At 46.7% G+C, this 26,508-nt stretch overlaps 2 protein-coding genes across 2 annotated transcripts in view; both read left to right on the forward strand.

Annotated features, from left to right (window-relative positions):
• Window positions 1–6,893, forward strand: part of LOC130208773 (keratin, type II cytoskeletal 8-like) — an 8,679-nt gene extending 1,786 nt beyond the window's left edge. The window contains exons 2-9 of the mRNA XM_056438095.1: window positions 2,307–2,515; window positions 3,122–3,182; window positions 3,256–3,351; window positions 4,483–4,647; window positions 4,713–4,838; window positions 4,921–5,141; window positions 5,240–5,280; window positions 6,249–6,893. Of these exons, the coding sequence (XP_056294070.1) occupies window positions 2,307–2,515; window positions 3,122–3,182; window positions 3,256–3,351; window positions 4,483–4,647; window positions 4,713–4,838; window positions 4,921–5,141; window positions 5,240–5,280; window positions 6,249–6,616 (1,287 nt within the window). The 3' untranslated portion in view covers window positions 6,617–6,893. The remainder of the gene's footprint in view (window positions 1–2,306; window positions 2,516–3,121; window positions 3,183–3,255; window positions 3,352–4,482; window positions 4,648–4,712; window positions 4,839–4,920; window positions 5,142–5,239; window positions 5,281–6,248) is intronic.
• A 9,131-nt stretch (window positions 6,894–16,024) lies between these two features.
• On the forward strand, window positions 16,025–25,159 carry LOC130208535 (keratin, type II cytoskeletal 8-like). Its single transcript, XM_056437719.1, has 9 exons — window positions 16,025–16,557; window positions 22,678–22,886; window positions 23,233–23,293; window positions 23,377–23,472; window positions 23,571–23,735; window positions 23,840–23,965; window positions 24,068–24,288; window positions 24,383–24,441; window positions 24,556–25,159. Exons 1-9 carry the CDS (start codon window positions 16,186–16,188, stop codon window positions 24,699–24,701), a joined length of 1,455 nt encoding a protein of 484 aa, XP_056293694.1. The 5' UTR covers window positions 16,025–16,185; the 3' UTR covers window positions 24,702–25,159.
• The last annotated feature ends 1,349 nt before the right edge of the window (window positions 25,160–26,508 follow it).

Genomic DNA, 26,508 nt, shown 5'->3' on the forward strand with positions numbered 1-26,508 from the left:
GAGTGAGACAGGAGTGAGACAGGAGTGAGACAGGAGTGAGACAGGAGTGAGACAGGAGTGGGACAGGAGTGAGACAGGAGTGGGACTGTGGGTGAGACAGGAGTGAGACGGGAGTGAGACAGGAGTGAGACAGGAGTGGGACAGGAGTGAGACAGGAGTGAGACAGGAGTGAGACAGGAGTGAGACAGGAGTGAGATAGGAGTGAGACAGGAGTGAGATAGGAGTGAGACAGGAGTGAGACAGGAGTGAGACAGGAGTGAGACAGGAGTGAGACAGGAGTGAGACAGGAGTGAGACAGGAGTGAGACAGGAGTGAGACAGGAGTGAGACAGGAGTGAGACAGGAGTGAGACAGGAGTGAGATAGGAGTGAGACAGGAGTGAGACAGGAGTGAGATAGGAGTGAGACAGGAGTGAGACAGGAGTGAGACAGGAGTGAGACAGGAGTGAGACAGGAGTGAGACAGGAGTGAGACAGGAGTGAGACAGGAGTGAGACAGGAGTGAGACAGGAGTGGGACAGGAGTGAGACAGGAGTGGGACAGGAGTGAGACAGGAGTGAGACAGGAGTGAGACAGGAGTGAGACAGGAGTGGGACAGGAGTGAGACAGGAGTGAGACGGGAGTGAGACAGGAGTGAGACAGGAGTGAGACAGGAGTGAGACAGGAGTGAGACTGTGGGTGAGACAGGAGTGAGACGGGAGTGAGACAGGAGTGAGACAGGAGTGGGACAGGAGTGAGACAGGAGTGGGACTGTGGGTGAGACAGGAGTGAGACGGGAGTGGGACAGGAGTGAGACAGGAGTGGGTGAGACAGGAGTGGGACAGGAGTGAGACGGGAGTGGGACAGGAGTGAGACTGTGGGTGAGACAGGAGTGAGACGGGAGTGGGACAGGAGTGAGACTGTGGGTGAGACAGGGCCAGCAAGGCCTTCTCTGCTGGCCTAAACATCATCAGAATATATATATTTTTCTCAATATATTTTCCCACAAATATGTATTCAATTATTTCCCAGAGTAAGAGTTATTCTCTTAATTTCATAGCGTTCCTCTTGGTTGCGCTGCTGCCAGCGCCAGGTTGAGATTTGGAGGGCTGGTCTTTATGTTAGATCTTTTAGCCAATCATATTCAGCCATCGTGTGTTGCCAGGGGGCTAAAATCTGCCCTTAGGCCTTCAGAATCAACATTGCGGGCGCTGGTAGCTTGAAGTGAATGGGAATGACAATGTTGTGTCAACCAATCAGCTTTAGAGTTGGCTCCTCTAGGCCCCGGAACCCGGCACAGGAGCCAGCTAGCAGGCGTAGTGCTGCACGTCTTTTGATTGGATTACCAATATTGAGAGGCGGGGCCTATGGGCAGGTAAATGCAGAACCTCCAGAACTAGGAAACTGAATTTGATAGACTGTACAACAGAGTCATTGAAGTCTTCTTGAGGAAAGAAAGAAGGATGGATTTTGTGTTCAAATAATCAGTCTTTGGTGAGTAGGCATACAATGCATTCTATTTTTTATTAAATGTGTCTGTATGTTTGGCACAAAATAAAATGGCAAATAGCCTATGTTGCAAATTATTAGTTTTCTTTCTTTTATTTTCAGTGAATAGTTATGTGTCTTTATCATCACGGTGAAACTGCTTTGGGTGCGACAATGCCCTGTTTCGTGAACAAACTAGTGCAAGACAAGTGACTTTTTTTCTTCTTTTTCTCCGTCCCGATGCATTCTGCAGCGCGCGAGACGGAGAGCCGAGAGAAATGACATGCTGTTGTGTAGATACGATCAACATCAGACGGCTGTTTAGTTTAATAAATGAACAAAGACGTGCTAGAGAGAAAATGACGGGGGCGGGCCAATTTTTTTTAATGTCATGATGCGATCTACCAATACTACGCCGCGATCGACCGGTAGGTCGCGATCGACGTATTGAGCAGCCCTGGTCTAGAGCCATGGCATCATAATGAGAGTAATAAGAGGTGGATTAATTCGGGTGGGACTGTGTAGGACCTCACTGAAGGCCCAGGCCCCAGGCCCACGGCCCGCCACTGGGTGAATCCATTCACATTGTTTAAGGTCCACAAAGACACACACGCACACACGCACACACACACATACACACACGCGCACACATGCACACACACACAAGCGCACACACACACACACACACACACACACACACGCACACACACACACACACACACACGCACACACACACACGCACACACACACACACGCACACACACGCACACACACACACACACAAGCGCACACACGCACGCTGCTGGCTGCTGCTCCTCCCTGATTGGCCGAGGCGTCTGCAGGTGCGCTTCCTGGAGCAGCAGAGCAAGATGCTGGAGACCAAGTGGCAGCTGGTGCAGCAGCAGACGGCGGCGCGCTCCGGCCTGGACGCCATGTTCGACGCCTACGCGGCCAACCTGCGGCGGCAGCTCGACGGCCTCGGCCACGAGAAGGCCAAGATGGAGTCCGACCTGCGCCAGGTGACGGGCCTGGTGGAGGACTTCAAGAACAAGTGGGTGTCACCCTCGGCCTGCATGTATTTGTTCTGTTTCCATGACAACGTTGTGATATTAATCATGGAAAAAACACATCATGGAAGTGTTTTCAGTTCTTTGCTTTGATTACGCAACTTTATGGTTTTAATTTCTCATCAGGGTCATAAAATAAACTATTATACGAATCCTAACGTCGCTCTTCAGATTGAGAGTGTTCTTGTTTGTGCTGCCCCCGTGTGGCAACTACTGGTGTTGCAGCTATCTAGATGCTACTTTTATGTTTTTCCATGTGAATCAGATGATGAGACTGAAAAGATCTCATCTGCTTCTGTTAATAATAATAATAATTTCTCATCAGATACATTTTCTGCAGCTTTCAGCACAAAGATAACAATACAAATTCACTGTATGCAAACTTATCATCAACAACAACAACAACAACAACAACAATGAGATACCAGCTGGTGAACATGGAGTGTGCAGCAGATACAGATGTTTCCCCCTCAGCACGGACACATTGAACTGATTACGCAGGAAGCATCATGTCTGTTTAGCTTGTTTATGCTGCCCCCAAGTGGCGACTACTGGTACTGCAGCAACATCTTATTTCTCTATCCTTCCAGGTACGAGGACGAGATCAACAAGCGCAACGAGTGTGAGAACACCTTCGTCCTCATGAAGAAGGTGAGTCGGGGTCTCGAGCCTGTGGTCGCCCGTCGCGGTCGGCACGTGTTCTCAGTGTCTCCGCCCCCTGCAGGACACCGACGCCGCCTACATGACCAAAGTGGAGCTGGAGGCCAAGATGGACGAGCTGTCGGACGAGATCGAGTTCCTGAGGCAGATCTACGACACGGTAACGACCTCAGCTCGCTTCATAGTGAGCCACGCACACTTACTTACTTACTTACATACTTATTTCCTTACTTACTTACATACTTACTAACTGACTTACTTACATACTTACCTACTTACTTCCTTACTTACTTAATTACATACTTACTAACTTACTTACTCACATACTTATTTCCTTACATACTTACTTACATACTTCCTTACTTACTTATATACTTACTTACTTACATACTTACTAACTTACTTACTTACTTACAAACTTACTTCCTTACTTACTTAATTACATGCTTACTTACATACTTATTTCCTTACAAACTTACTTACATACTTACTAACTTACTTACTTACATACTTATTTCCTTACATACTTACTTCCATACTTCCATACTTACTTACTTACTTACATGCTTACTTACATACTTACTTACATACTTACTTACTTACTTACATACTTACTTACATACTTACTTCCATACTTACTTACTTACTTACATGCTTACTTACATACTTACTTACATACTTACTTACATACATACTTACTTACTTCCATAGTTACTTACATACTTACTTACTTCCATACTTACTTCCTTCCATAGTTACTTACATGCTTACTTACTTACTTCCATAGTTACTTCCATACTTACTTACTTCCATAGTTACTTACATGCTTACTTACTTACTTCCATAGTTACTTACTTACTTCCAAACTTACTTACTTCCATACTTACTTACTTCCATAGTTACTTCCATACTTACTTACTTACTTACTTCCATAGTTACTTACTTACTTACATACTTACTTACTTCCATAGTTACTTACTTCCATAGTTACTTACTTACATACTTACTTCCATAGTTACTTACATACTTACTTACTTACATACTTACTTCCATACTTACTTACTTCCATACTTACTTACTTCCATACTTACTTACTTCCATACTTACTTACTTCCATACTTACTTCCATACTTACTTACATACTTACTTACTTCCATAGTTACTTACTTCCATAGTTACTTACTTACATACTTACTTTCATAGTTACTTCCATACTGACTTCCATACGTAGTGTACGCCACCTCTAGAAGAGCAAGAGCACGTCCATCCCTTCTCTTGGATCCCGCTGTAGGAAATCAACGAGCTGCAGAGTCAGATCACGGACACGTGCGTCGTGGTGGAGATGGACAACAGCCGCGACCTGGACATGGACGCCATCGTGGCCGAGGTGCGCGCCCAGTACGAGGACATCGCCAACCGCAGCAGGGCCGAGGCCGAGTCCTGGTACCAGACCAAGGTGAGACCCCCCCCCCTGTGGCTAACGTGAGCAGCTAACACCCGGATGACCTCTGGCTGCTCCAGTATTCAGAGATGCAGCAGTCGGTGGGTAAACACGGAGACGACCTGAAGTCCAGCAAGGCCGAGATCGCCGACATGAACCGCCGGATCATGAGGCTGCAGTCCGAAATCGACATGGTGAAGTCCCAGGTGAGAGCTCCACGTCGACACGCATGCACCTGGTCTTCTCCGGACCCGACGGGACGTGTGATCACTTCCTCCTCTTCTTCAGCGAAACAACCTGGAGGCCCAGATCGGAGAGGCCGAGGAGCGCGGCGAGCTGGCGGTGAAGGACGCCAAGCTCCGCATCCGGGACCTGGAGGACGCTCTGCAGAGAGCCAAGCAGGACATGGCGCTGCAGGTCCGCCAGTACCAGGAGCTGATGAACATCAAGCTGGCCCTGGACATCGAGATCGCCACCTACAGGAAGCTGCTGGAAGGGGAGGAGAGCAGGTGAGAACCGCCTCGGTACCAGGGGTGAGAACCATATGTGAGCATGAGCACCACGGAGTGAGTATCTGAGGCTCTTCTTCTCTCCGGTTCCTCTGCAGGCTGGCAACGGGAATCAAGACCAGCATATCCAAGCAGACCTGTAAGTTCATGTTTTATGGCTCACATGTTTTCGTTTGAGGCACCTTGAGCGGTTCTTTGAACACCTCTTTCAGGACATGGTTTTTTAAGGAACCCTGGTTTGAAAGGTTCTTTGAGGAACCATAAATGGGGCCTTAAAGAACCATTTTGTAAGGTTCTTTGAGACACCTTTATAGGTTCTCTGAAGAACTATTTAAGGACATGGCTCTTCGAAGAACGCTGGTTTCAAAAGTTCTTTGAGGAACCATAAATGGGGCCTTAAATAACCACGTTTTACGGTTCTTTGAGACACCTTTATAGGTTCTTTGAAGAACTATTTAAGAAATTGGTTATTTAAAGAACCCTGGTTTGAGAGGTTCTTTAAAGGATATGGTTCTTCTGAAGAACCATTTTTGGTTCCATAAAGAACCTTCTTGTTTCTGTGCGGGTGGAAGACGTCTAAAGATCTTCGTTCGCTCTCATCAAACAAGTTAATGTAGATTCAATAAATGGGGTTCTCAGCTCCTGAGATCTCCCAGAATCCTTTGCATGTCCACATAGATAGATAGATAGATAGATAGATAGATATATACTTTATATTAATCCAGGGAATTTTGTCAGTAGCAGCAACACACACAACAAAAAAAAAAAAAAAAAAAATAATAGAAGGGTTAGGATCTGTGGCAGAGGTGAACTGTTGTACCTCCTGCCGTAGCGGCGGCAGGAATATGTTCCTGTATCTCTCCTTGTGGCGCGGAGGTGGCGAGGAGAAAGGAGACCTCTGTCCCTGTGGTGGGTGAGGGGGTGGTGGGTGGGTGGTCCGGTCCAATATGGACACAACATGGACACCACACCCTCTTCCACCCTCTCCAGCTGGCAGGCTCCAGCTGAGCCAGCCGAGCCAGCCCAGCCTTCCCAGCTGTTGGGTCATAGACACGCCTTCACCCAGAGACCTTCTCTCCTCCCCTCCTGATCATGTGACCTGTGCAGCCATGAACTACAACGCCTTCGGCCTGGAGAGCTCCCGCACGCCGTCCTACAGCTGCTCCTCCTTCGGGGGCGTCCGGGCTTCAGCCGACGGCCTCAGCGCGGCGGCGGTGAGGAGCACCACGGTCACCAAGACGGAGACCGTGGTGGTCAAGACCGAGGAGAAGAAGGAGGAGAAGAAGGAGGTGGAGGAGGAGGAGAAGGAAGAGGAGGAGCAGGTAGCAACCGAGGAGGTAGCAACCAAGGAGAAGAAGGAGGAGAAGAAGGAGGTGGAGGAGGAGGAGAAGGAAGAGAAGGAGCAGGTAGCAACCGAGGAGGTAGCAACCGAGGAGAAGAAGGAGGAGCAGGAGCAGGCTGTGGCTGAGGAGTGATGTGTTGATCCTCGTGTTGCCAGATTTATGATTTTCACCAAACAATGTTTAGTTCAGATCTCCTGCAGGAGGAGACAGTCGATGATGTTTAGGTACCGCCCCGGTTCGGCCAGCAGGGGGCGCTGTTGCATGTGTTGTTGAGTCAGAGCCCAAAACTCTAATAATCAATACTGCTGATGGATGGAAATAAAGTCTGAAGGTGTGACGTCACACACGACTACTGCGGGAACATCCGCTTCCTGTTTGCTCCACAATAAAGGTTATTCAAACTATTTGACACAGTGTGTGTGTGTGTGTTTGTGTGTGTGTGTTGGATTGTGAGGTTCATTAAAACATGACGACGCTCACACGACGAGGACGATGTGAACACGAGTATTAAAGTAAACATTTGAAGACGGAATGAAGTGGCAAAAAAATCTAAAAAGGGACATTCTGGTGTGTTAACACAGAACACACAGATAACACACACACACAAAGAAAAAAACACAAACACACACACACACAAAGAAAAGAAAAACACACACACACACACCAAGAGAAAGACACAAACAAAAAGAAAAACACACAAACAAACACACACACACAGAGAAAGACACAACCACAGAAAGAAAAAGACACACAAACACACACACACACACTCACAAGAGCAACACACACACGCACAGACAAACACACACAAACCCACACACACACTCACAAGAGCAACACACCCACACACTCACAAGAGCAACACACCCACACACACACAAACACACACACACACTTAGCGTAAACACTGAAGCAACATGCGATGGATCTGAGGTCAAAGGTCGTCCTCTCTCTCAGGTCAATGGTTACTCAAGAGGTCTCTGGGAGAACAGGTCTGAGCATGATGCATTGTGGGGGGGGGGGGTAGAGAAGCCCCCAGCATGCATTGCAGCTGGGGGCTGCTGCCTGGTTCTGTTTACACGATGTCGTCCGTCATAAAACAACCTGCGCACTAAAACAATCTGTAATATCATTATTATCATTGTTATAAGACAGCGCGCCCACACACACACACATGTAGTGTCTCACTCTCTGGGTGTGATGATTTCTCTCTTGTTGTCTGGGAATGTGTGTGTGTGTGTTTAATTGTAATTCAATACACACGACCTGAACTTGAACTTACAGTTGTTTAATTTCAACGGCCGAGCCGACAATAAAGGATAGATAAAGGTCACCATATTTTAACATGTTATCTGTGTGTGGTAACTACAGCTACACACACACACACACTCACACACTCACACACACACACACACACACACTTTGATGCCAGTACAACCATACACTCACACACAAACACACAAGAGCAGGAGGAGCCTCCGTGGCCCTGGATGCCGGCTCCAGGTGTGGCCCTCTTGAAACCAACGCTTCAGCTTCATGAAGCAGTGAGACGCTTCACGTCAGGATGCTTTCTAATAGAATAAAATAAAAATAAATGAGAGGATGCAGTGGAAAACCACGTGGTCTGAAGCTTGATCAGACCCAGCAGAACTTCACGGTCATCATGTCGACGATGTCCTGAGCTCAATTCGACAATAATTAATAAAGTAAAATCATCACCTGTCTCACAGTATCAATACAACATAAATAATGTTCAGGCTGTGCAGACAATAGAATTTATGGCAGAGTTGTTGCTCTTCAGGTGTACCTAATAAAATGGCCACTGACTGTATATCCAATCATTACATTCCATATGTTGCATCATATATCGTATATATTGTAGTATAGTGTATATGTGTGATATTTCAGTTATTCTTTTTTAATAAATGTGCAAACATTTCTACATGTCTGTTTTTTTCTATGCAGATGTGGTGCTGGGTGAACATTAAGGAGAAATAAAATCTACTTTTTTTATTTTAGCAAATGGCTGCAATGAAACAAAGAGTAAACATTTTAAATAATAAAACTAATAACTTTATTTATATGGCACCTTTAACAACAACGTTTACAAAGTGCTCAACAGAGAGTCAAGGCAAAACAAATAAAATAGTAAGATACAAATAAAAACAAAAAAATAAAAAAATAAAAAACAGACAAACTAAATTAGGGGAACCAAAGAACTGCATAAAAGGATGACATCACTTAAAAGCTGTTCTATAAAATGAGTTTTAAGAAGTGATGTCAAGGGGTCTGCATACTGTATGTCTAATAAAGATGCCCAATCATGTTTGTTCTCATCCGCCTCTTCCTGATTATTCTTGGCCATTGCAGATAAATAATGTTGAACAAAAGGTATTTGAAGAAACAATGAAGTCGAGCGGGCCCGGCGGCGTGTTATCAACACTCCGCCAGCGCCGCATTCCTCTCGTGATGCCAGAGGACGTTTTGATTGGCCTGTCAATCACCCTGAACACTGATTGGCAGGTTGTTCCAGACAAAAGGGATTTGAAAGTCCGGGGAACCTGAACGCAGCGCCACCCGGGCGGGTTCTCTGAGTAGTGAGCTGACAGGAGGGCGAGGAGGGGAACGACGGGGAGATGCTCCCAGCGTGACTGACTATCACAACTCGCTGTGAGATTAACTTTCTACTCAACGGATAAACGGTAAAACACACAAACACAGTGGCAGAGTTTATTCTGAATGAAGGTGACGCGAGAGTAATAACACGAGTGACACCTTGTGTTTACACAGCGCGTATAAAGGCACTCAAAGGCACTGTGTTGGTTGGTGTTGCATCACAAAGACGCTCAACGAAAAGCTTTGTGTCCAAATCCATAAAAGTGTCGTTAACACCGAGCCGGTTGTGGCCGTCAACTTGACATAGAGGATGATGGCAGAGCTCTCGTCCCGGTGAGAACGGGAGGTCGGGTTGCAAACACGTTTCATACCCTATCGCGACCTTTGACCCCTGACCGTGTTGACTGAGCGCTCACACCCTTTATGACTTGACGCCCTATCGGGGCTGGTGTGTGTGTAGAGCAGTAAAAGTCCACTCATTACCACTGTGGTAATGCATCTACCTGCTGGGTCACGTTGTGTGTGTGTGTGTGTGTGTGTGTGTGTTATAAGGACTGCAGGACCACAGCCCCACTCAAAGAATGGAAATCAGAAATCATATTCAGCTTACGGGAGTTTCTATGCAGCTTTTGTTCCAAAAAGTTTATCCGATGGCAAAGCACTCCAAAACTATTGTTCATCGGAGACGAGAGTTTAAATATTATAGAGAGTTTCAGTGGAAGTTAAGAGTAAATGGACCTTTCTAGCAGGCTGTAAACTCAGTGTCTGAAAAGGCCACCAGGGGGCCACACCTCCGGATGCAAGACATCAGCTCTCATAGGAGTCTACGGGATCATATTTCATCACTTTAGAGTCTTTAAAGTCTTCATGCTAGTTTCACGCCTTCTTGATGACATCATGATGTTCATTCAGTAAATCATGATTCATTTAGAGCAGCCGAGAAGTGTTCACGCGACACGTAGAGACAGAGTGACATGCTGCTGTGGAGACGATCAACAACAGACGTTTAGTTTAATAAAAGAACAAAGACGTCTTTAAGAAAAGGGACATTACATTACTTCTGCTGTAATCTGGCACGATAGATAATAAATAAAAAAAATTCAACTCAAAATTGTCTGGGAGCCATATGCTGTCACCAGAAGAGCCATCGGTTCCCGACCCCTGATTTAGAGCATCAAATCTGGTCAAATCTGGTCATAAACTCTTGTGCAATTTGAAACTTTGACCAGATGATTGTCTCGGTGGGAGAAGGGCCAGCGCCATTGATTCCATCCGCCGGGCACCATTAGTATCTGCGCCTAATCTCGGCAATCCATTCAGCAGATTGTCTCGATCAATATTGGTCATATAAAGAGCCGCATCGTCAGCATAATTCAAATATGTAGAACACGTACAAATCTTCGTGAATAATCAATAAAACTCATTGTGTGATATTAACCGATCGGAGGAACGGACCGAGTACGTCTTTGTCAGCGCAGACGATCAATACTGTCAAACTGTTGAAACACAAAGAAGTGAATGAGAAGCATCCGAGGCCCACTCAGCCTCTGTTGCCTGGCTTTTAATTTTTGGCGAGACAACTTTGTCCCTGGAGGGCGAGTCATCTAAGCCGGAGTTCCCATGCCGACACCTTCCCACATTTACGGTGATACGGTGTGTGTGTGTGTTTTTGTGTGTGTGTGTGTGGTCTATGAGCAAAGGGGTAAAGTCCAGAATGCTAAAGTGATATCTCTAAAATGCCTGTTGACTTCGCAATCAGTGACATCGCGGCGCCTCTGACACGCGACGTTCACGACATTCTCCCCGTTGACTTTTACCCCACAAATCCTTCGCAGGTTAACCACATTCTTTGCACTCTGAAGTATTTTCCACGCACGACTTGCAGCCACGCTTGTGTTGCAAAGGCGTGCCCACCTTTCTTCTTCTTCTTTCGTGCAGGCTCAGATTAAAATCCAATCCGACAGCACTCCCTCCCGATGGCCACGCCCACGAGCCGGAGAGGATGCCAAAACAAGCACCGAGGGGTGTGGCTGTGTGCCCAAAGGCTTCAGATTTGTTCTCCCTTTGTGTTTGTTGACTATTAATCTTCAATGAAAAGTTGAATCGTTCACAATACTCAATCAGATCTTATAGAAGTATCGGCCTTATGAAGCTGCAAAACGTTTCTGTCTTTGATCCAAAGGAAACGGAGCTAGACAGGAAGTAACTCGACCCCGCTGCAGATCTGGGTGTGACGGTCGCTGCCGAGTGGAAGCGTCCGTTCTTATTGTGTCTGAAGGACTCTTATGCCACAGCCCTGCAGCGGGAGGATGGTCCCACTGGCAAAGGCCCTCAGGTACCAGTCCAACCAGTCGGTCGGAGCTGGCGTTTGAAGGAATTCTTAACATTCCGTTTACAACCCAGGGTTGTAATGTTTCCCTAATTAAAGTCGAGGAAGCAGCTGATTACGATTATTACGACATGTGTGTTCATGCATATGAGTTTACTACACGAGCATGCTTTCATTTAGAGGTTAGACAATAGGCCTGGAGCGGAAGGAATAATGTAAGAGTCGCTCTAAGCTAAATAATCATAATCATTTCATGATGTTTGCAAAGACTCTCATTTCTCTCAGACTCTCGCAGCCTTCTTGCTGCGATGCACAGCAGACACCAAGCTAACTAAAGCGATTACATCCGTATTAATTCTTTTACAAATGTAATGTGTGTCAACAAGATTCCAAATGATGCTTTAAAAGGATCTGCCTATCTCTGAGGATGTTAAAGATGCATTTCCAGAAACCAGCAAGAGAGGCGAAGCAAAGACCACCGCTGAGATTCTTCTGGAGGTTTTCGAGCCGGTTCGCTTCGTGGAAACCTGGCTAATTAAAATGTTCTGCAGAAATGTTCAATAACAAGTTGTGCACATGTAAAGCTTGAGTTAAGATTCAGTTGGCACCCTCATAGGTGGAAAGGACACGAGCAGCAGAAACGTGGTGTGTCGAACAGTCGGTCGTCTGCATAGAGAGAGGCTCTGTGTTCATGTCTGCACACGGCCATGTCTCTGGGGGGGGGCGACGATGTTCTCTGGTCCGGCCCAACGAAGATGCTCTCACACGGCGTGGTGCTGAGGCAGTATCCTCTTAACCGACGATGGAAAAAGCCTTTGGACGATAACCAAAAAAGGCGACTGGTGTGTTCCCCGCCCGCCGCTTCACGTCTTCACGTGTTCGCCGCTGAACGTCTCGACTTCAACAAACACAAGAGAAGAGCATTCCCCGAGAAGCGGAGCCGCTCGACGGTTTTCAGCCTTTCAGCGGGGGAAAGTTCAGAGGAGCGCCTGAAGCCGAGGGCGGGGCGCCTTTCAGCACCTGAGGGGTGCAATTCCTCGTCAGAGGCATTCGCACCTTAACCCTTGTGTTGCCTTCGGGTCATTTTGACCCGAATCAATATTACACCCTCCCCCCGCTTTAGGATTAATTTGACCCCATTCAATGTTTAATGTCGGTGTTCTTTCGGTAGTCAACAAACAAACATAAAGTGCCTCACACTTAAACTTGGAAAACAATATTAATTCTAATAATTTTCTGGAGGTTTCAATTGCTGGCGTCAAATTGAACCCAAAGGGTAAAATATGTTAGTAAATATAAAGGTAACAGGAGGGTGAAACATTGAATCGGGTCAAAATGACCCAAAGGCGGGGGGAGGGTGTAATATTGATTCGGGTCAAAATGACCCTAAGGCAACACAAGGGTTAAAAACAACATCGACTGCATTGACTAGATTCTTTCACAAAGAAGAGAGTCTTTGTTTCACGTTTCATGAGAAATGCAGAATAATTTGACTTTGAGTCTGTAAAGAGGAATAAATGAAGGGATGTCATATGTAATCAGCTGTTTATAAGCTGTTAACAACATCCATCAAGGACATTGAGCTCTCCCTAAAAACAGTATGATGAAAGTAAAGGGTGACAAAAGAGTCTGTCCATCATCCTCATTTGACTGGATTAATTGTGATGTGTAACAGTGCGCACGATGACCAGGTGTGGACGGATCTACCGGAGCTCGATGAGGAAGCTGTGTGTGTGTGTGTGTGTGTGTGTGTTTGCTTAATGCTACCACGTAACTCATTGATAATTAAAAGTGCTGGAAGGAAGACGAACCCTCCGCTACTTCATAAATACTTGTGTCCTCCAACATGAAAGTAAATGATCATGCATATGACATGGAGGTGCCATCTATACCTCTTTGACCTTTGACCTGACTTTCAAGATGAACTCCTGCACACTGAACTTAATCCTTCGATTTGTTTGTGTAGCGTCACACTCTGAGGGAAAGAATGTCAGACACTCGTGATCCATTCACAGATTGAATATTTGCTTTTATTCACACTGCATCGGCCTCGTTCTCGTCGTCGCGGCCTGCAAACTCCACCTCAGACACGATGGCCCACACCCAGTTTACACATACTGCCGAGTGGGTGACACTGGGAGAGCTGGTATGAGGAAACCAGCAGCGCGACTCCTTCAAGACGATCAGCATTAAAATAACTGGAGAGAAAAAAGTGTAAAAATGTGAAGTAAATGAAGATTAAAATGAAGTAGAACACGTTGTAAAGGTTGTTCCATGCGAGACTTAAATACTTTAAGAGAATTCACATTCCCATTAGAAAAATGCAAACACATAGACGCAGCATTGTTTCAGGCTGCATGAACTAATTGCCTGGACCGTGCCCTTCTTACACACACACACACACACACACACACACACACACACACACACACACATTTCATTTCATTACTCAGGGTTCCTAAATGTATGCAGCAGCGAGCACGCCTGCTCTTTCGACTTGGTGGTTTAGTTTTTTTTCCGTGTTGCGTGACTTCAGGTAGTCCAGACTTGACCAGGCTTGAGTTGTTTTGATTTATGACGCCTTTCCAGAACAAGAGCCGACAAAGCTCATAACCATCTGTCTCAAACTGTTCTTCAGGGAGCACCAACAACAAGAGGAATGGGAATGTCGGAGCCTCTGTTCCGTCAGCCTGAGCTGCTGTGCAGGTATCTGCACGTGGTTATTGATAAGTAATCCTCAGATTATCATCTTCAAAGTTAGCAAAGTGGTACAAGTAGCATATGAGTTTTCCCTAAATAGCTGCCGGACCACAGAGATTTGAGCTTTAGGGTAAAGTTCCACACCGTGGTAGAAATGAAAGGCATGTGCGTGTGAAAAGTTGGGGAAGAATGGAAAAGAATGCAGGCTTCACCTCCACCGAAGCTGCAGAGCAGAGAAACACCCGAGGTGGGGGCGGAGCTATGAGCAGCTCGGTGGTGCAAGCCCTCAGCAGAGGCCTGGGGGATAACAATCAAAACATACCAATCCGCCCTGAAGCCTTTGTCTCTGTTAAAATAACAATCTAATTCGACATAACTTTGCCTCAGGCATGATTATTAGAATTGTTCATGCATTCGGATGTAAGCAGCATTTGAATGTGACAGCTGGTTACAGAGGAGCCAACTTGAACTGCCTAAACAAGCAATAGGTACGATATACTGTATATAGATATCTTATTTTTCAAGCTCTGGATTCTTAACATAATCAGCGTTTCTAAAGTAATTGCGCTTGTGAGCTATTTATTAGAGCAATAGAACAACACATGAGTATCAATGTACTCAGGAACTGCAGGGAAATGTAGTTCAGATAAGAAAAGAAAAAGAAAGGGATCGACATTTACCAAAACGTGTCCTTGGACCCTTGAAGAGACACAATTTAAACCAAAGAGCAAGAGAAGAGGTTTGAGGATTTCAATCTCAGCAAAACGAATCACCTCGACAACCAAGTGATAAAAGCGATTACGTCCTTATTCATCTTTTACTAATTTAATGTGTGTGAAAAAAATTCTAAATTATATTATGAAATGATCTATTTCTGAGAATGTGTTGAAGATGTATTTCCAAGAGAGCTGAAGCAAAGACCACCGCTGGGATTCTTGAAAAAGGTTTTCAAGCCTGTTCGTTTGTGGAAACCTGGATCAATAACATTTCTCACAGCAAGATTCAGTTGATACCCTGATAGGTGACCAAAGACAGCAAGAGTACAGAGGTTGAATCATGCTGTCTTCTCTTAGTTCATCGTGTTTGATCAGGAGATAATTGACAGAAGGGTTATTTTGAAAGTTTGGCTCGAATTCTAAAGTAATTTCGCCTTCAATGGGCTAACTGGAGGGTACGATGCGTAATCAAGAGGATCTTTGTTTTAGAATGGAGACACAAATAGTTGTCTGAGTGAAACTCTTTAGAAAAGAAACATTTGCGAATGCTTCATGGGACATTTCTGACTATCTTCTGGAAAGATTTTGATAACACGTTGTCACTTGTTACAGGGAGATGTGTTACACACCCATGACCCCCAACAAGCGCCCCTCTAATATAATTAGGAATTATGTCATTGCCTTGGAAATAACCATTTATATCTACATATGAAGCGGCTCGTCTTCACGGATATGGTTGACCAGAACAAACAAACACAAAACTGGCTCTGGAAAGGTTCCATTAAAACAAACACACATCTCACCATCATTGTTCATCATGCTAGCCAATCCAACACATTTTAGTTCACCAAATAACTATGTGTTTCGTTATTGAATGTTACTAATGCTAGCTTATGCTATTTTTTTGCTACTCATGCATCCCCTCCCATATTCATTCCACTGCCCTGTGACCACAAAGCAGGCTACTTTGGTTATACACTTAGGAGCTTTTACTTTAAATAATCACACTGTCACTCCACTTCTGTAGCTCTCGCTCTCTTCCCCTTCGAACAGGTGCAGGGTGTGTCACCTCTTATCTTTTGACAATCCCTCTCGACCTGTTCTACAGGCCACTCCTGTCATTCAGCGCTGGAGGCGTGCAGCCTGAGGTGGAAGGGAGGCTGGACAGCAACGTGAGTCCAGGGTGAAGAGACCGAAGAGGATCCTCCCCCTTGTTGCACACAGACATAAAAGCCGACAGCGTCTCGAGTCAGACACTCAGAGGGACTTGGCTCTCCTTTTGCAAACGGCTCATCTTCAGTTCTCTTCTTCTCAGAGAGTTGAGCACCACTGCAAACACGATGAGGAAGTCATACTCAGTCTCTGGCGGCAGCAGCATCAGGAGGTCCAATGCACCGAGCAGCTACTCCGTCCAAAGAACCAGTTATGGTTCCGGTGGTGGTGGTTTTGCTTCCGGTGGTTTCAGTAGTTCCAGCGGTTTTGGTGGTTCCGGTGGTTTTGGTTCTGGTATGTCTTCAATGGGTGGTAGTTATGGCTTTTCCTCAAGCCAAGGAGGCGGCTGCATTCCCCCACAGATCACCGCTGTCCAAGTTAACCAGAGCCTGCTGGCCCCCCTGAACCTGACTATCGACCCATCCATCCAGGTGGTCCGTACCCAGGAGAAAGAGCAAATCAAGACCCTCAACAACCGCTTCGCCTCCTTCATCGACAAGGTAGGTTCCTCTGCCCTCTGTGTGACGGTCTGATGTACAATGTAGTGTCTGCCTCATTATCTTAGTGCTGACGGCCTGTGGGCCCTTCCTGAGCTACACCTACTGCTAGCAGCTGTCCGAAGGGACCTTTAGTAGATAGCACTGTTACGCTCAGGACCTTTAGTAGAGAGCACTGTTACGCTCAGGACCTTTAGTAGATAGCACTGTTACGCTCAGGACCTTTAGTAGATAGCACTGTTACGCTCAGGACCTTTAGTAGATAGCACTGTTACGCTCAGGACCTTTAGTAGATAGCACTGTTACGCTCAGGACCTTTAGTAGATAGCACTGTTACGCTCAGGACCTTTAGTAGATAGCACTGTTACGCTCAGGACCTTTAGTAGATAGCACTGTTACGCTCAGGACCTTAGTAGATAGCACTGTTACGCTCAGGACCTTTAGTAGATAGCACTGTTACGCTCAGGACCTTTAGTAGATAGCACTGTTACGCTCAGGACCTTTAGTAGATAGCACTGTTACGCTCAGGACCTTTAGTAGATAGCACTGTTACGCTCAGGACCTTCAGTAGATAGCACTGTTACGCTCAGGACCTTTAGTAGATAGCACTGTTACGCTCAGGACCTTCAATAGATAGCACTGTTACACTCAGGACCTTTAGTAGATAGCACTGTTATGCTCAGGACCTTTAGTAGATAGCACTGTTACGCTCAGGACCTTTAGTAGATAGCACTGTTACGCTCAGGACCTTTAGTAGATAGCACTGTTACGCTCAGGACCTTTAGTAGATAGCACTGTTACGCTCAGGACCTTTAGTAGATAGCACTGTTACGTTCAGGACCTTTAGTAGATAGCACTGTTACGCTCAGGACCTTTAGGAGATAGCACTGTTACGCTCAGGACCTTTAGTAGATAGCACTGTTACGCTCAGGACCTTTAGTAGATAGCACTGTTACGCTCAGGATCTTCAGTAGATAGCACTGTTACGTTCAGGACCTTTAGTAGATAGCACTGTTACGCTCAGGACCTTTAGTAGATAGCACTGTTACGCTCAGGACCTTTAGTAGATAGCACTGTTACGTTCAGGACCTTTCGTAGATAGCACTGTTACGCTCAGGACCTTTAGTAGATAGCACTGTTACGCTCAGGACCTTCAGTAGATAGCACTGTTACGCTCAGGACCTTTAGTAGATAGCACTGTTACGCTCAGGACCTTTAGTAGATAGCACTGTTACGCTCAGGACCTTCAATAGATAGCACTGTTACACTCAGGACCTTTAGTAGATAGCACTGTTACGCTCAGGACCTTTAGTAGATAGCACTGTTACGCTCAGGACCTTTAGTAGATAGCACTGTTACGCTCAGGACCTTTAGTAGATAGCACTGTTACGCTCAGGACCTTGAGTAGATAGCACTGTTACGCTCAAGACCTTTAGTAGATAGCACTGTTACGCTCAGGACCTTTAGTAGATAGCACTGTTACGCTCAGGACCTTTAGTAGATAGCACTGTTACGCTCAGGACCTTTAGTAGATAGCACTGTTACGCTCAGGACCTTTAGTAGATAGCACTGTTACGCTCAGGACCTTTAGTAGATAGCACTGTTACGCTCAGGACCTTGAGTAGATAGCACTGTTACGCTCAGGACCTTTAGTAGATAGCACTGTTTAGTTCAAGACAATCTTGCCACTAGCTGTGAATCCTATCTGTTTGATGTTGAATCCATCCACAAGTTCCAATCTCTGGAATTAGAACGTTTACACACATCCCAAAGTCTGTCACTGATAGTGATCCCACTGGCAACTCCATCGAAACTCTACTCAAGCTAACAGGCAGCCTTTCTGCCCACTATCTAAACATGGGTGGGGATTATATTGCAGTGACTTATCGTAATTTATCTTTGCTATGCCCACAGAGTCCAAAGTCTGTCCTTTGCACATTGCGCCTATCAGCTGGTTGTTATGGCAAAAAGAATGCTGTGTATAGAGCAATAAATCCACATTCACTTGTCTTTTACGCAACAATCACACAGACGTGTTAATGTTTGCGTGCAAGTTACAAGAGGAGGTCCTTTCTGAAGAGAACAACTCTCTGAACACGCTAAATGGGCACTTTGAAAAGAACTCACGTTACAAAGCACTCATCCCATAACACTGCACGGCTTTGTCTTCTTTATCTGCCACGCCTAGTTTTTGGCAAGGGTGACTGTGGCCTCTATTGCCCAACAGGGGCTGCAGGAGGATTCATGGGCAAAGAAGAGTTACAATAGGTGAAACATACACTGGAAGCATCTAGATTGAAGATAAGATAAGATAAGATATTCCTTTATTAGTCCCTCAGTGGGGAAATTACAGGATCACAGTAGTATAGCTCACTGATAAACGAATAATAAAATAGAAACAAGTAATATAATAAGCATTAAAAAAGAAAACATCAGTAGAATATAATAAGCATTAAAAACAGTAGAATATATGTACAGACTGAATAAAAAGTATATATATATATATAAACAAAGTATATAAACAAAAAGTACTTCAGCATATTGCACATGTTGTTGCACCAGGTAGTGGTAGAGTGATAAAGTGATAAACTGCTGAGTGACCAAGTTCAGTTTGGTTGTGAAGTGGCCTACCGGGAGCTCAGCCGGTTGTGTAGCCTAACCGCAGCGGGAAGAAAGGACTTGCGGTACCTCTCCCTCAGACACCGGGATGAATCAGCCGGTGACCGAAGGAGCTGTGCAGCGCTACCAGAGTGTCCTGCATGGGGTGGGAGGCGTGGCTCATCATGGACGACACCGTCATCATCCTCCTGTCCCCACCACTTCCACGGTATCCAGAGGACGCCCCAGCACGCTGCTGGCCTTCTTTATCAGCTTGTCCATTCTCCTCCTGTCAGCTGCAGTGATGCTGCTGCACCAGAAGACCACTCCGTAGAAGATGGCTGATGCCACCACAGAGTCGAAGAAGGTCTTCAGGAGTGCACCCTGCACCCCGGAAGACCTCAGTCTCCTCAGCAGAAAGAGTCTGCTCTGTCCCTTTTTATAAAGTGCATGTATGTGGTCGGACCAGTCCAGTTTGTTGTTCAAGTGAACACCCAGGTACTTATAAGATTTGACGATCTCAATGTCTAGTCCCTGGATGCTCACCGGTACCGCAGGAGGGCGTTTACCCCGGCGGAAGTCCACCACCAGCTCCTTGGTTTTACTGGAGTTAATCTGGAGGCGGTTCCGCTGGCACCATCCTAAAAAGTCCTGGTTTAGCTCTCTGTATTCCCTGTCATCATCGGCGGAAATGAGGCCGACGATTGCAGAGTCATCGGAGAACTTTTGCAGGTGGCAGTTAGCAGAGTTGTGGTTGAAGTCCGATGTGTAGATGGAGAAGAGGAATGGAGCCAGAACGGTTCCTTGTGGGGCTCCTGTGCTGCAGGACACCCGATCTGACTCGCACCCCCGTATCCGCACATACTGAGGACGGTTGGTGAGGTAGTCCAGGATCCATGCGGTCAGGTGGTGGTCCACTCCGCTCTGCTCCAGCTTGTCCCTCAGAAGCAAAGGCTGTATGGTGTTGAAGGCACTGGAGAAGTCGTAGAACATGACTCTCACAGTGCTTCCAGCCTTTTCCAGGTGAGAGAGGCATCTTTGTAGCAGGAAGATGACGGCGTCATCCACCCCGATGCCAGATTGGTAGGCGAACTGGAGTGGGTCCAGGGATGAACTCACCAGAGGGCGGAGATGGGCAAGGACCAGCCTCTCCAGGGTCTTCATGAGGTGGGCTGTCAATGCCACCGGCCGGTAGCTATTGAGGTCCTTGGGCCGCGGGGTCTTTGGTACCGGTACCACGCAGGACGTCTTCCATAGCTGTGGTACTTTCCCCAGCCTCAAGCTCAAGTTGAAGATGTGCTCCGCTATCCCGCACAGCTGGTCTGCGCAGGATTTGAGAAGCCTTGAGCTGATGCCGTCTGGACCCGTGGCCTTCCTCACTTTGATCCTCCTCAGTTCCCTTCTCACCTGGGTAAGGGACACTCTGGGGGGTGGGTTGCTGTGAGGTGTTGGAGTGGGTTGCTGGTTGTGGAATGCTGTGTATGAGAGGTGTGAAGGGGAGCCGAGTGTGCTGGAAGAAGGTGAGGGAGACGGAGAGGGGGGGCAGTGGTCCACAGGGGGTGCAGATGATGGGGGTTGCAGCAGCCGGGAGGTCTGGTTGGGGGGAGTGGTGGGTGGCCGGTCAAATCTATTAAAAAATAAGTTCAAGTCGTTCACCCACTTTTGGTCCCCCTCAGGCTGTTGGTTGGGCCCCTTGAACCCAGAAATGGCTTTGAGGCCCTTCCAGACACCGACGGTGTTCCTCTGCTGCAGCTGGTCCTCTATCTTCGTCCTGTAGACATCCTTCCCCTCCCTGATCTTCATCCTCAGCTCCCTCTGCACAGTCTTCAGCTCCTCTTTGTTGCCAGATCTAAAAGCCCTCTTTTTCTCCTTGAGGAGGGCCTTTATCTCTGGGGAAATCCAGGGTTTGCCGTTTGAGAAGCACCGTACAGTCCTGGTGGGTACGGTGTTCTCCACACAGAAGTTGATGTAGTCCGTGATGCAGTCGGTGAGACCGTCGATGTCTTCCCCATGGGCATCACTGAATACTTCCCACACAGTTGTTTCGAAACAGTCCTTCAGAGCCTCCTCGGCTCCATCGGTCCATCGTCTAACTGTGCGGGTCACAGCTGGCTGCTTCTGTGCACGAGTGGTGTACACAGGCAGGAGGTGCACCAGGTTGTGATCAGATCGGCCCAGGGGAGGGAGTGGTGATGATGAGTATGCCTCCTTGGTGTTGGCATAGAGAAGATCCAGTGTCTTATTGTCTCTGGTGTGGCATTTGACATACTGGGTGAATGTGGGCAGAGTAGAGGACGGAGGGGCATGATTAAAGTCCCCAGAGAGAAGGAGGAGAGCATTGGGGTGCTGTGTCAGCAGCCTGCTGGTCGCCGAGTGGATGACGTCACAGGCCGCTTCAGCGTCAGCAGAGGGGGGGACATACGCAGCCACCATGATAACGTGCGAGAATTCCCTTGGCAGATAGTGTGGCCTCATGCTAACAGCTAGCAGCTCAATGTCCGGTGTGCAGGTCTGCTCTTTAACAGTGATGTGCCCAGAGTTACACCATCTATCATTCACAAACACTGCCAGTCCTCCTCCCTTCCTCTTACCGCTCTCCGTTGTCCTGTCCGCCCGTATGATGTGGAACCCGTCGAGTGCAGCGTGCGTGTCCGGAGTTAGCTCTGTTAGCCACGTCTCCGTGAACACCACGAGGCTACACTCCCGGTATTCCCTCTGATGGCGAGTCAGCGCCGCTAGCTCGTCCATCTTGTTAGGGAGAGACCTCACGTTTCCCATGATGATGGAGGGTAGAACGGGTTTGTAGCGTCTTTTCCTGGCGCGACGTTCCGCCCCCGCACGGCTTCCCCGTTTCTTCCTCCTCAGCTCACGGGGAACATAGGGTCTTTCCTCGGGTAGTAGCACCGCCGAGTCCCGGAATGCCAACAGCTGGTCCCTCGTGTAAATAACTGGACCGTGGTTGCGTGCTGGGTCCCCAAACACGGAGGTGAAAATAGCGATTAACAGCAGATAGACCACGACAAGCTCGACGTGTCCAGCTGCCATACTGCACCGTTAAACTGTAACTAGTAGCAGGGGAAAAAAAAGTGACAAGAAATAACGAGGAAAAAACACATAATATACTAAAACTAAGTTGTGAGCAGGAGCTACTGTGAAAGGCAGCCACGCGTGCAGCGCCGGAAGTGTATGAACATACCATACATGTATGGTTTGAAGAAGGCAGATTGTGTTTTCGCTTTTACACCTTTTAGTATTTGAATAGCATGAAAAAGCAAAGAAATGCCATCATGAGTTTCAGTGGTTGTGGATTGGGTGTGGCGATTCAGACTGTGGCTATCAACAGAGCCATGTAGATAAAGGTGATACCACAGCGACACACCCTTTGTGACCCAATTGCTCTGACTTAGAATCGTATACTTACACATTTTTTTAAACCCTGGTTTTTCAAGTTTTTTTGAATTTGCCATTTGTGCATAGACCAACAGTCCAGACACCATCTGACAATCTTCCTTCGTGTGTCCACAGGTCCGTTTCCTGGAGCAGCAGAATAAGATGCTGGAGACCAAATGGAGCCTCCTGCAGGACCAGACCACAACCCACTCCAACATCGATGCCATGTTCGAAGCCTACATTTCCAACCTGCGCAGACAGCTGGACGGGCTCGGCAACGAGAAGGTCAAGATGGAGGGAGAGCTGAGGAACATGCAGGGCCATGTTGAGGACTTCATGAGGAAGTGAGTGGCATGACGTGGTCATTGGTTATAATTAGTGCTGTGAAAAATAACGCGTTAACTCAGTTAATTAAATTACAGGATTAATTAGTTTTGTTTTTTTAACGCATTTAACGCATGCGCAGAATGAGCTTCCAGTCCGTCTGTTGTTGGTCGTCTCTCCAGCAGCATGTCATTCTGTCTCTAGTGTCGCGTTAACACGACTCCGATCTCCGTCTCGCGCGCCGCAGAGCTCGGATGCCGGCGTGTGCGAGCACATCGGGACGGAAAAAAGTCATTTGCACAGCCCTAGTTATAATACCTTGGTCTTGTGAGTAGATGGACTAAACGTTGTCTTTTATCCCAACAGGTATGAAGATGAAATCAACAAACGTGCAGGTGCAGAGAATGAATTTGTGCTCCTGAAGAAGGTACAAAAGCATCAAAATGGCCACTAAAAACTGTTCTGTGGCCAGTTGTAACACTTCCTGTTTCTCTATGGTTTTCTTTCCAGGATGTTGATGCTGCTTACATGAACAAGGTGGAGCTGGAGGCCAAAGCTGACGGTCTTCAGGATGAGATCAACTTCCTCAGGGCCGTCTATGAGGCTGTGAGTCTATCTATAATGTTTGATATTGATCGTACTTCTGTGACTGAGCTATAGAGGACAAAGAGTGAACTGATGTGCAACAACCATTGGTTCTGTAGGAGCTCCGTGAGCTGCAGGGCCAGATCAAGGACACCTCCGTCATCGTGGAGATGGACAACAGCCGTAGCCTGGACATGGACTCCGTTGTGGCTGAAGTGCGTGCTCAGTATGAGGACATCGCCAACCGCAGCAAGGCGGAAGCAGAGACCTGGTACAAACAGAAGGTGAGTGAAATGAAACATCTGGTTTATTCTTTCTTTTAATGTCTTTCTATTACACTTTCAACTATGTGGATCATGCTCTTGATACAACCTATGTTTCATATTAGTATGATGAGATACAGAGCTCTGCCGGACAGTATGGGGAGGACATCCGATCTACCAAGACTGAGATCTCTGAGCTGAACCGCATGATCTCCCGTCTTCAGAACGAGATTGAGTCTGTCAAGGGACAGGTACATTTCAAGACCTTCACATGGATGATGCCTTATTATCGCCATACTTCATTGTTTCAGAGGATGTGTTTGGTATTAATCCATCAACATCCTTTTCTATAGAGGGCCAGCCTTGAGGCCCAGATCGCAGAGGCTGAGGAGCGTGGTGAGCTGGCAGTGAAGGACGCCAAGCTCCGCATCCGGGACCTGGAGGACGCTCTGCAGAGATCCAAGCATGACATGGCCCGCCAGGTGCGCGAGTACCAGGAGCTGATGAACATCAAGCTGGCCCTGGACATCGAAATTGCGACCTACAGGAAACTGCTGGAAGGAGAGGAGAGCAGGTGGGATAGACTTGAAGATGAAATGTATCTCAATGGCTGCAGCCTTAGCTTCCCCTCTGAATGGAGCACTAACCCGCCACTCTCCCACCATTAGACTGACCAGCGGAGGTTCAACCGCCACCATCCACGTGCAGCAGACCTCTGCAGGCGGTGGTAACTTTCAGATTTCAAACATCATCATCTTCATCATCATAAGTGATACCGGAGTCATCAGCGCCCACTGGCAGATAGATGGATACATGATAACATTGCATGTTTTTTTCCCAGGATTATCCAGCTCCAGCTCCGGCGGTGGATTCGGATACGGCGGCGGAAGCAGCGGCGGCTACGGCGGCGGCAGCATGTCTGGTGGTTATGGTGGAACCATTACCAAGTCCACAGTCTCATCAACCAGTTCCAGGAGAGTCTATTAAAAAAGGAGAGCCATCCCTCTTGTCCCTTCAGAACCCCTTCAGTTTGATCTCAATCCGCACAAATAATACAAAATACAAAAAAACACAAAGGCTTTGATGGAGGGTTGAAACTGAGCCAGGGCCATTTGACGATCTGTACTTAAATGTAGTGCACTGATGAACGTCTCTGAAGGAAAAGGTAAACCATGCAGTGACACGTTCAGGAGGACTTGGGTTGAAGTCGTTGTTCCTACATTTGAGTGCTGATGTCGGTCAGGGGGGCAACACACTGACCAGGTCCAGGTTCATTTGTGTGACTTTACACTTTGAACTGATTGTCTATCGGTTCGTTCTTCTGACCGTCAAAAGTTTCCATGTTTAGTTTTTTTCCCATTTACCTTCCATAAAGAATAAAACCACGGCGAAACCAGATTTATTGTTTATATCAGCACATAAATAAATCTGAGAATTTAAATGGCTTCTCACTCTCTTTATTGCTGTGATAAATGAAAAGAGAAAGTTCAGGAATGTTTTATTCCAATGCTAAGTTGTGAATGAAATTTCCACTCTGATGTGTCACTTCCTGCTTGGTTTAGCTGTCCGCCGTATATGCACGTACAATATGTCATCTCTATAATAAACCTCCTGTGTGGGGGAGGGGAGGTCTGACTGGATCTCTCATCACATGTCTGACATGAGGGAGGGACATTCGTCATCAGGGCCGCAACACCGAGAGAGACTCCGTGAGTCGGGCCAGACGCTCATTTGACTATCAAACCTGAATATTAACGTATTTAAACCTGAGGAGCATCTGTAGCCCTTCCTGCTTCACATTCAGAGACACGCGTACGTTCACTGTTGGTGCAGCCAGGACACTGTAATGAACCCTGACACACATAATCAGGTCAGAGATAGTGTTTATACACAAAGCACAAGTTATGCTTTCATGCTTTACTCACATCACATGTCTCTACCTGCTCAACACAATTCACTTAGCTTAGTGAACTTAATTATTTTCTGTTTACACAATGGTGTATTTTTAAATGTGGCCCTGCACACTCAAAGTTTGTATTGGCGGTTAAACAAACACACCCTTTTGTTCATCTTCACCTGGGGCCACGATTCGCTGGCAGAGAACATGAGTCTCACTGATTAATTTGATCCCAGACAAAAGTTGAATCATAGTATTGAAACAAGACAAAGTCTGAAGTTGTAACCCTGAAGGTTTCCAGGAAACTAGTTACTACACCACGAGAGCAGTTACGGGTGATGCAACTTCTCCCTGAAGCTGTCACGTGACTTCAGTCAGGAAGACATTCCTGCTGCATGCTTAGGAGGCGTATAGTTATTCTCATATACATCTACCCATCACTCATAATGTCCTTTCTGTCACTGTTCGGGGTTGTCAATCATCATATCAGCTGTTCTGATCAGCTGGTCTCTCTCCAAGAGCACAGCATCACAATGACATCATCTGTCTCTTTTAAATACAACTGTCTCTCTAGTTTTAGTATGTGCATGCTGCGGTTACACACCCCTCCACCTATCTCCACCCAGTCTTCACAGATCCATCAGCTTCATCAACTCATCATTCCATCAGCCACATGTCAACCTGTTGTAGACCCGGGTGGTGCAGCCACATTACCGTCAGTAGGCGTGGAACCATCTGGTCAACAAAGACGCCCTAAGAGGCAGTAATTCATATTAATCTGGAGCTAAACTCAGGATCTTCTGTAACGTTGAGCTTGACAGCATAATGGGAGGGGCAGAAAAAGGGGATATCATTAAATTAATTGCCCATAACTCATAATTACTTCACGCATAGATA

Source organism: Pseudoliparis swirei, chromosome 18 (assembly GCF_029220125.1).
Source record: "Pseudoliparis swirei isolate HS2019 ecotype Mariana Trench chromosome 18, NWPU_hadal_v1, whole genome shotgun sequence".
Lineage (NCBI taxonomy): Eukaryota > Metazoa > Chordata > Actinopteri > Perciformes > Liparidae > Pseudoliparis > Pseudoliparis swirei.

What these genes read in the sequence shown, in the direction of transcription:
- LOC130208535 (XM_056437719.1), top strand. Translation starts at nt 16,186, where the DNA reads ATGAGGAAGTCATACTCAGTCTCTGGCGGCAGCAGCATCAGGAGGTCC. An exon ending in AATTTGTGCTCCTGAAGAAG is followed by an intron (nt 23,294 to 23,376) that starts GTACAAAAGCAT and finishes TTTTCTTTCCAG; the next exon opens with GATGTTGATGCTGCTTACAT. An exon ending in AGACCTGGTACAAACAGAAG is followed by an intron (nt 23,736 to 23,839) that starts GTGAGTGAAATG and finishes GTTTCATATTAG; the next exon opens with TATGATGAGATACAGAGCTC.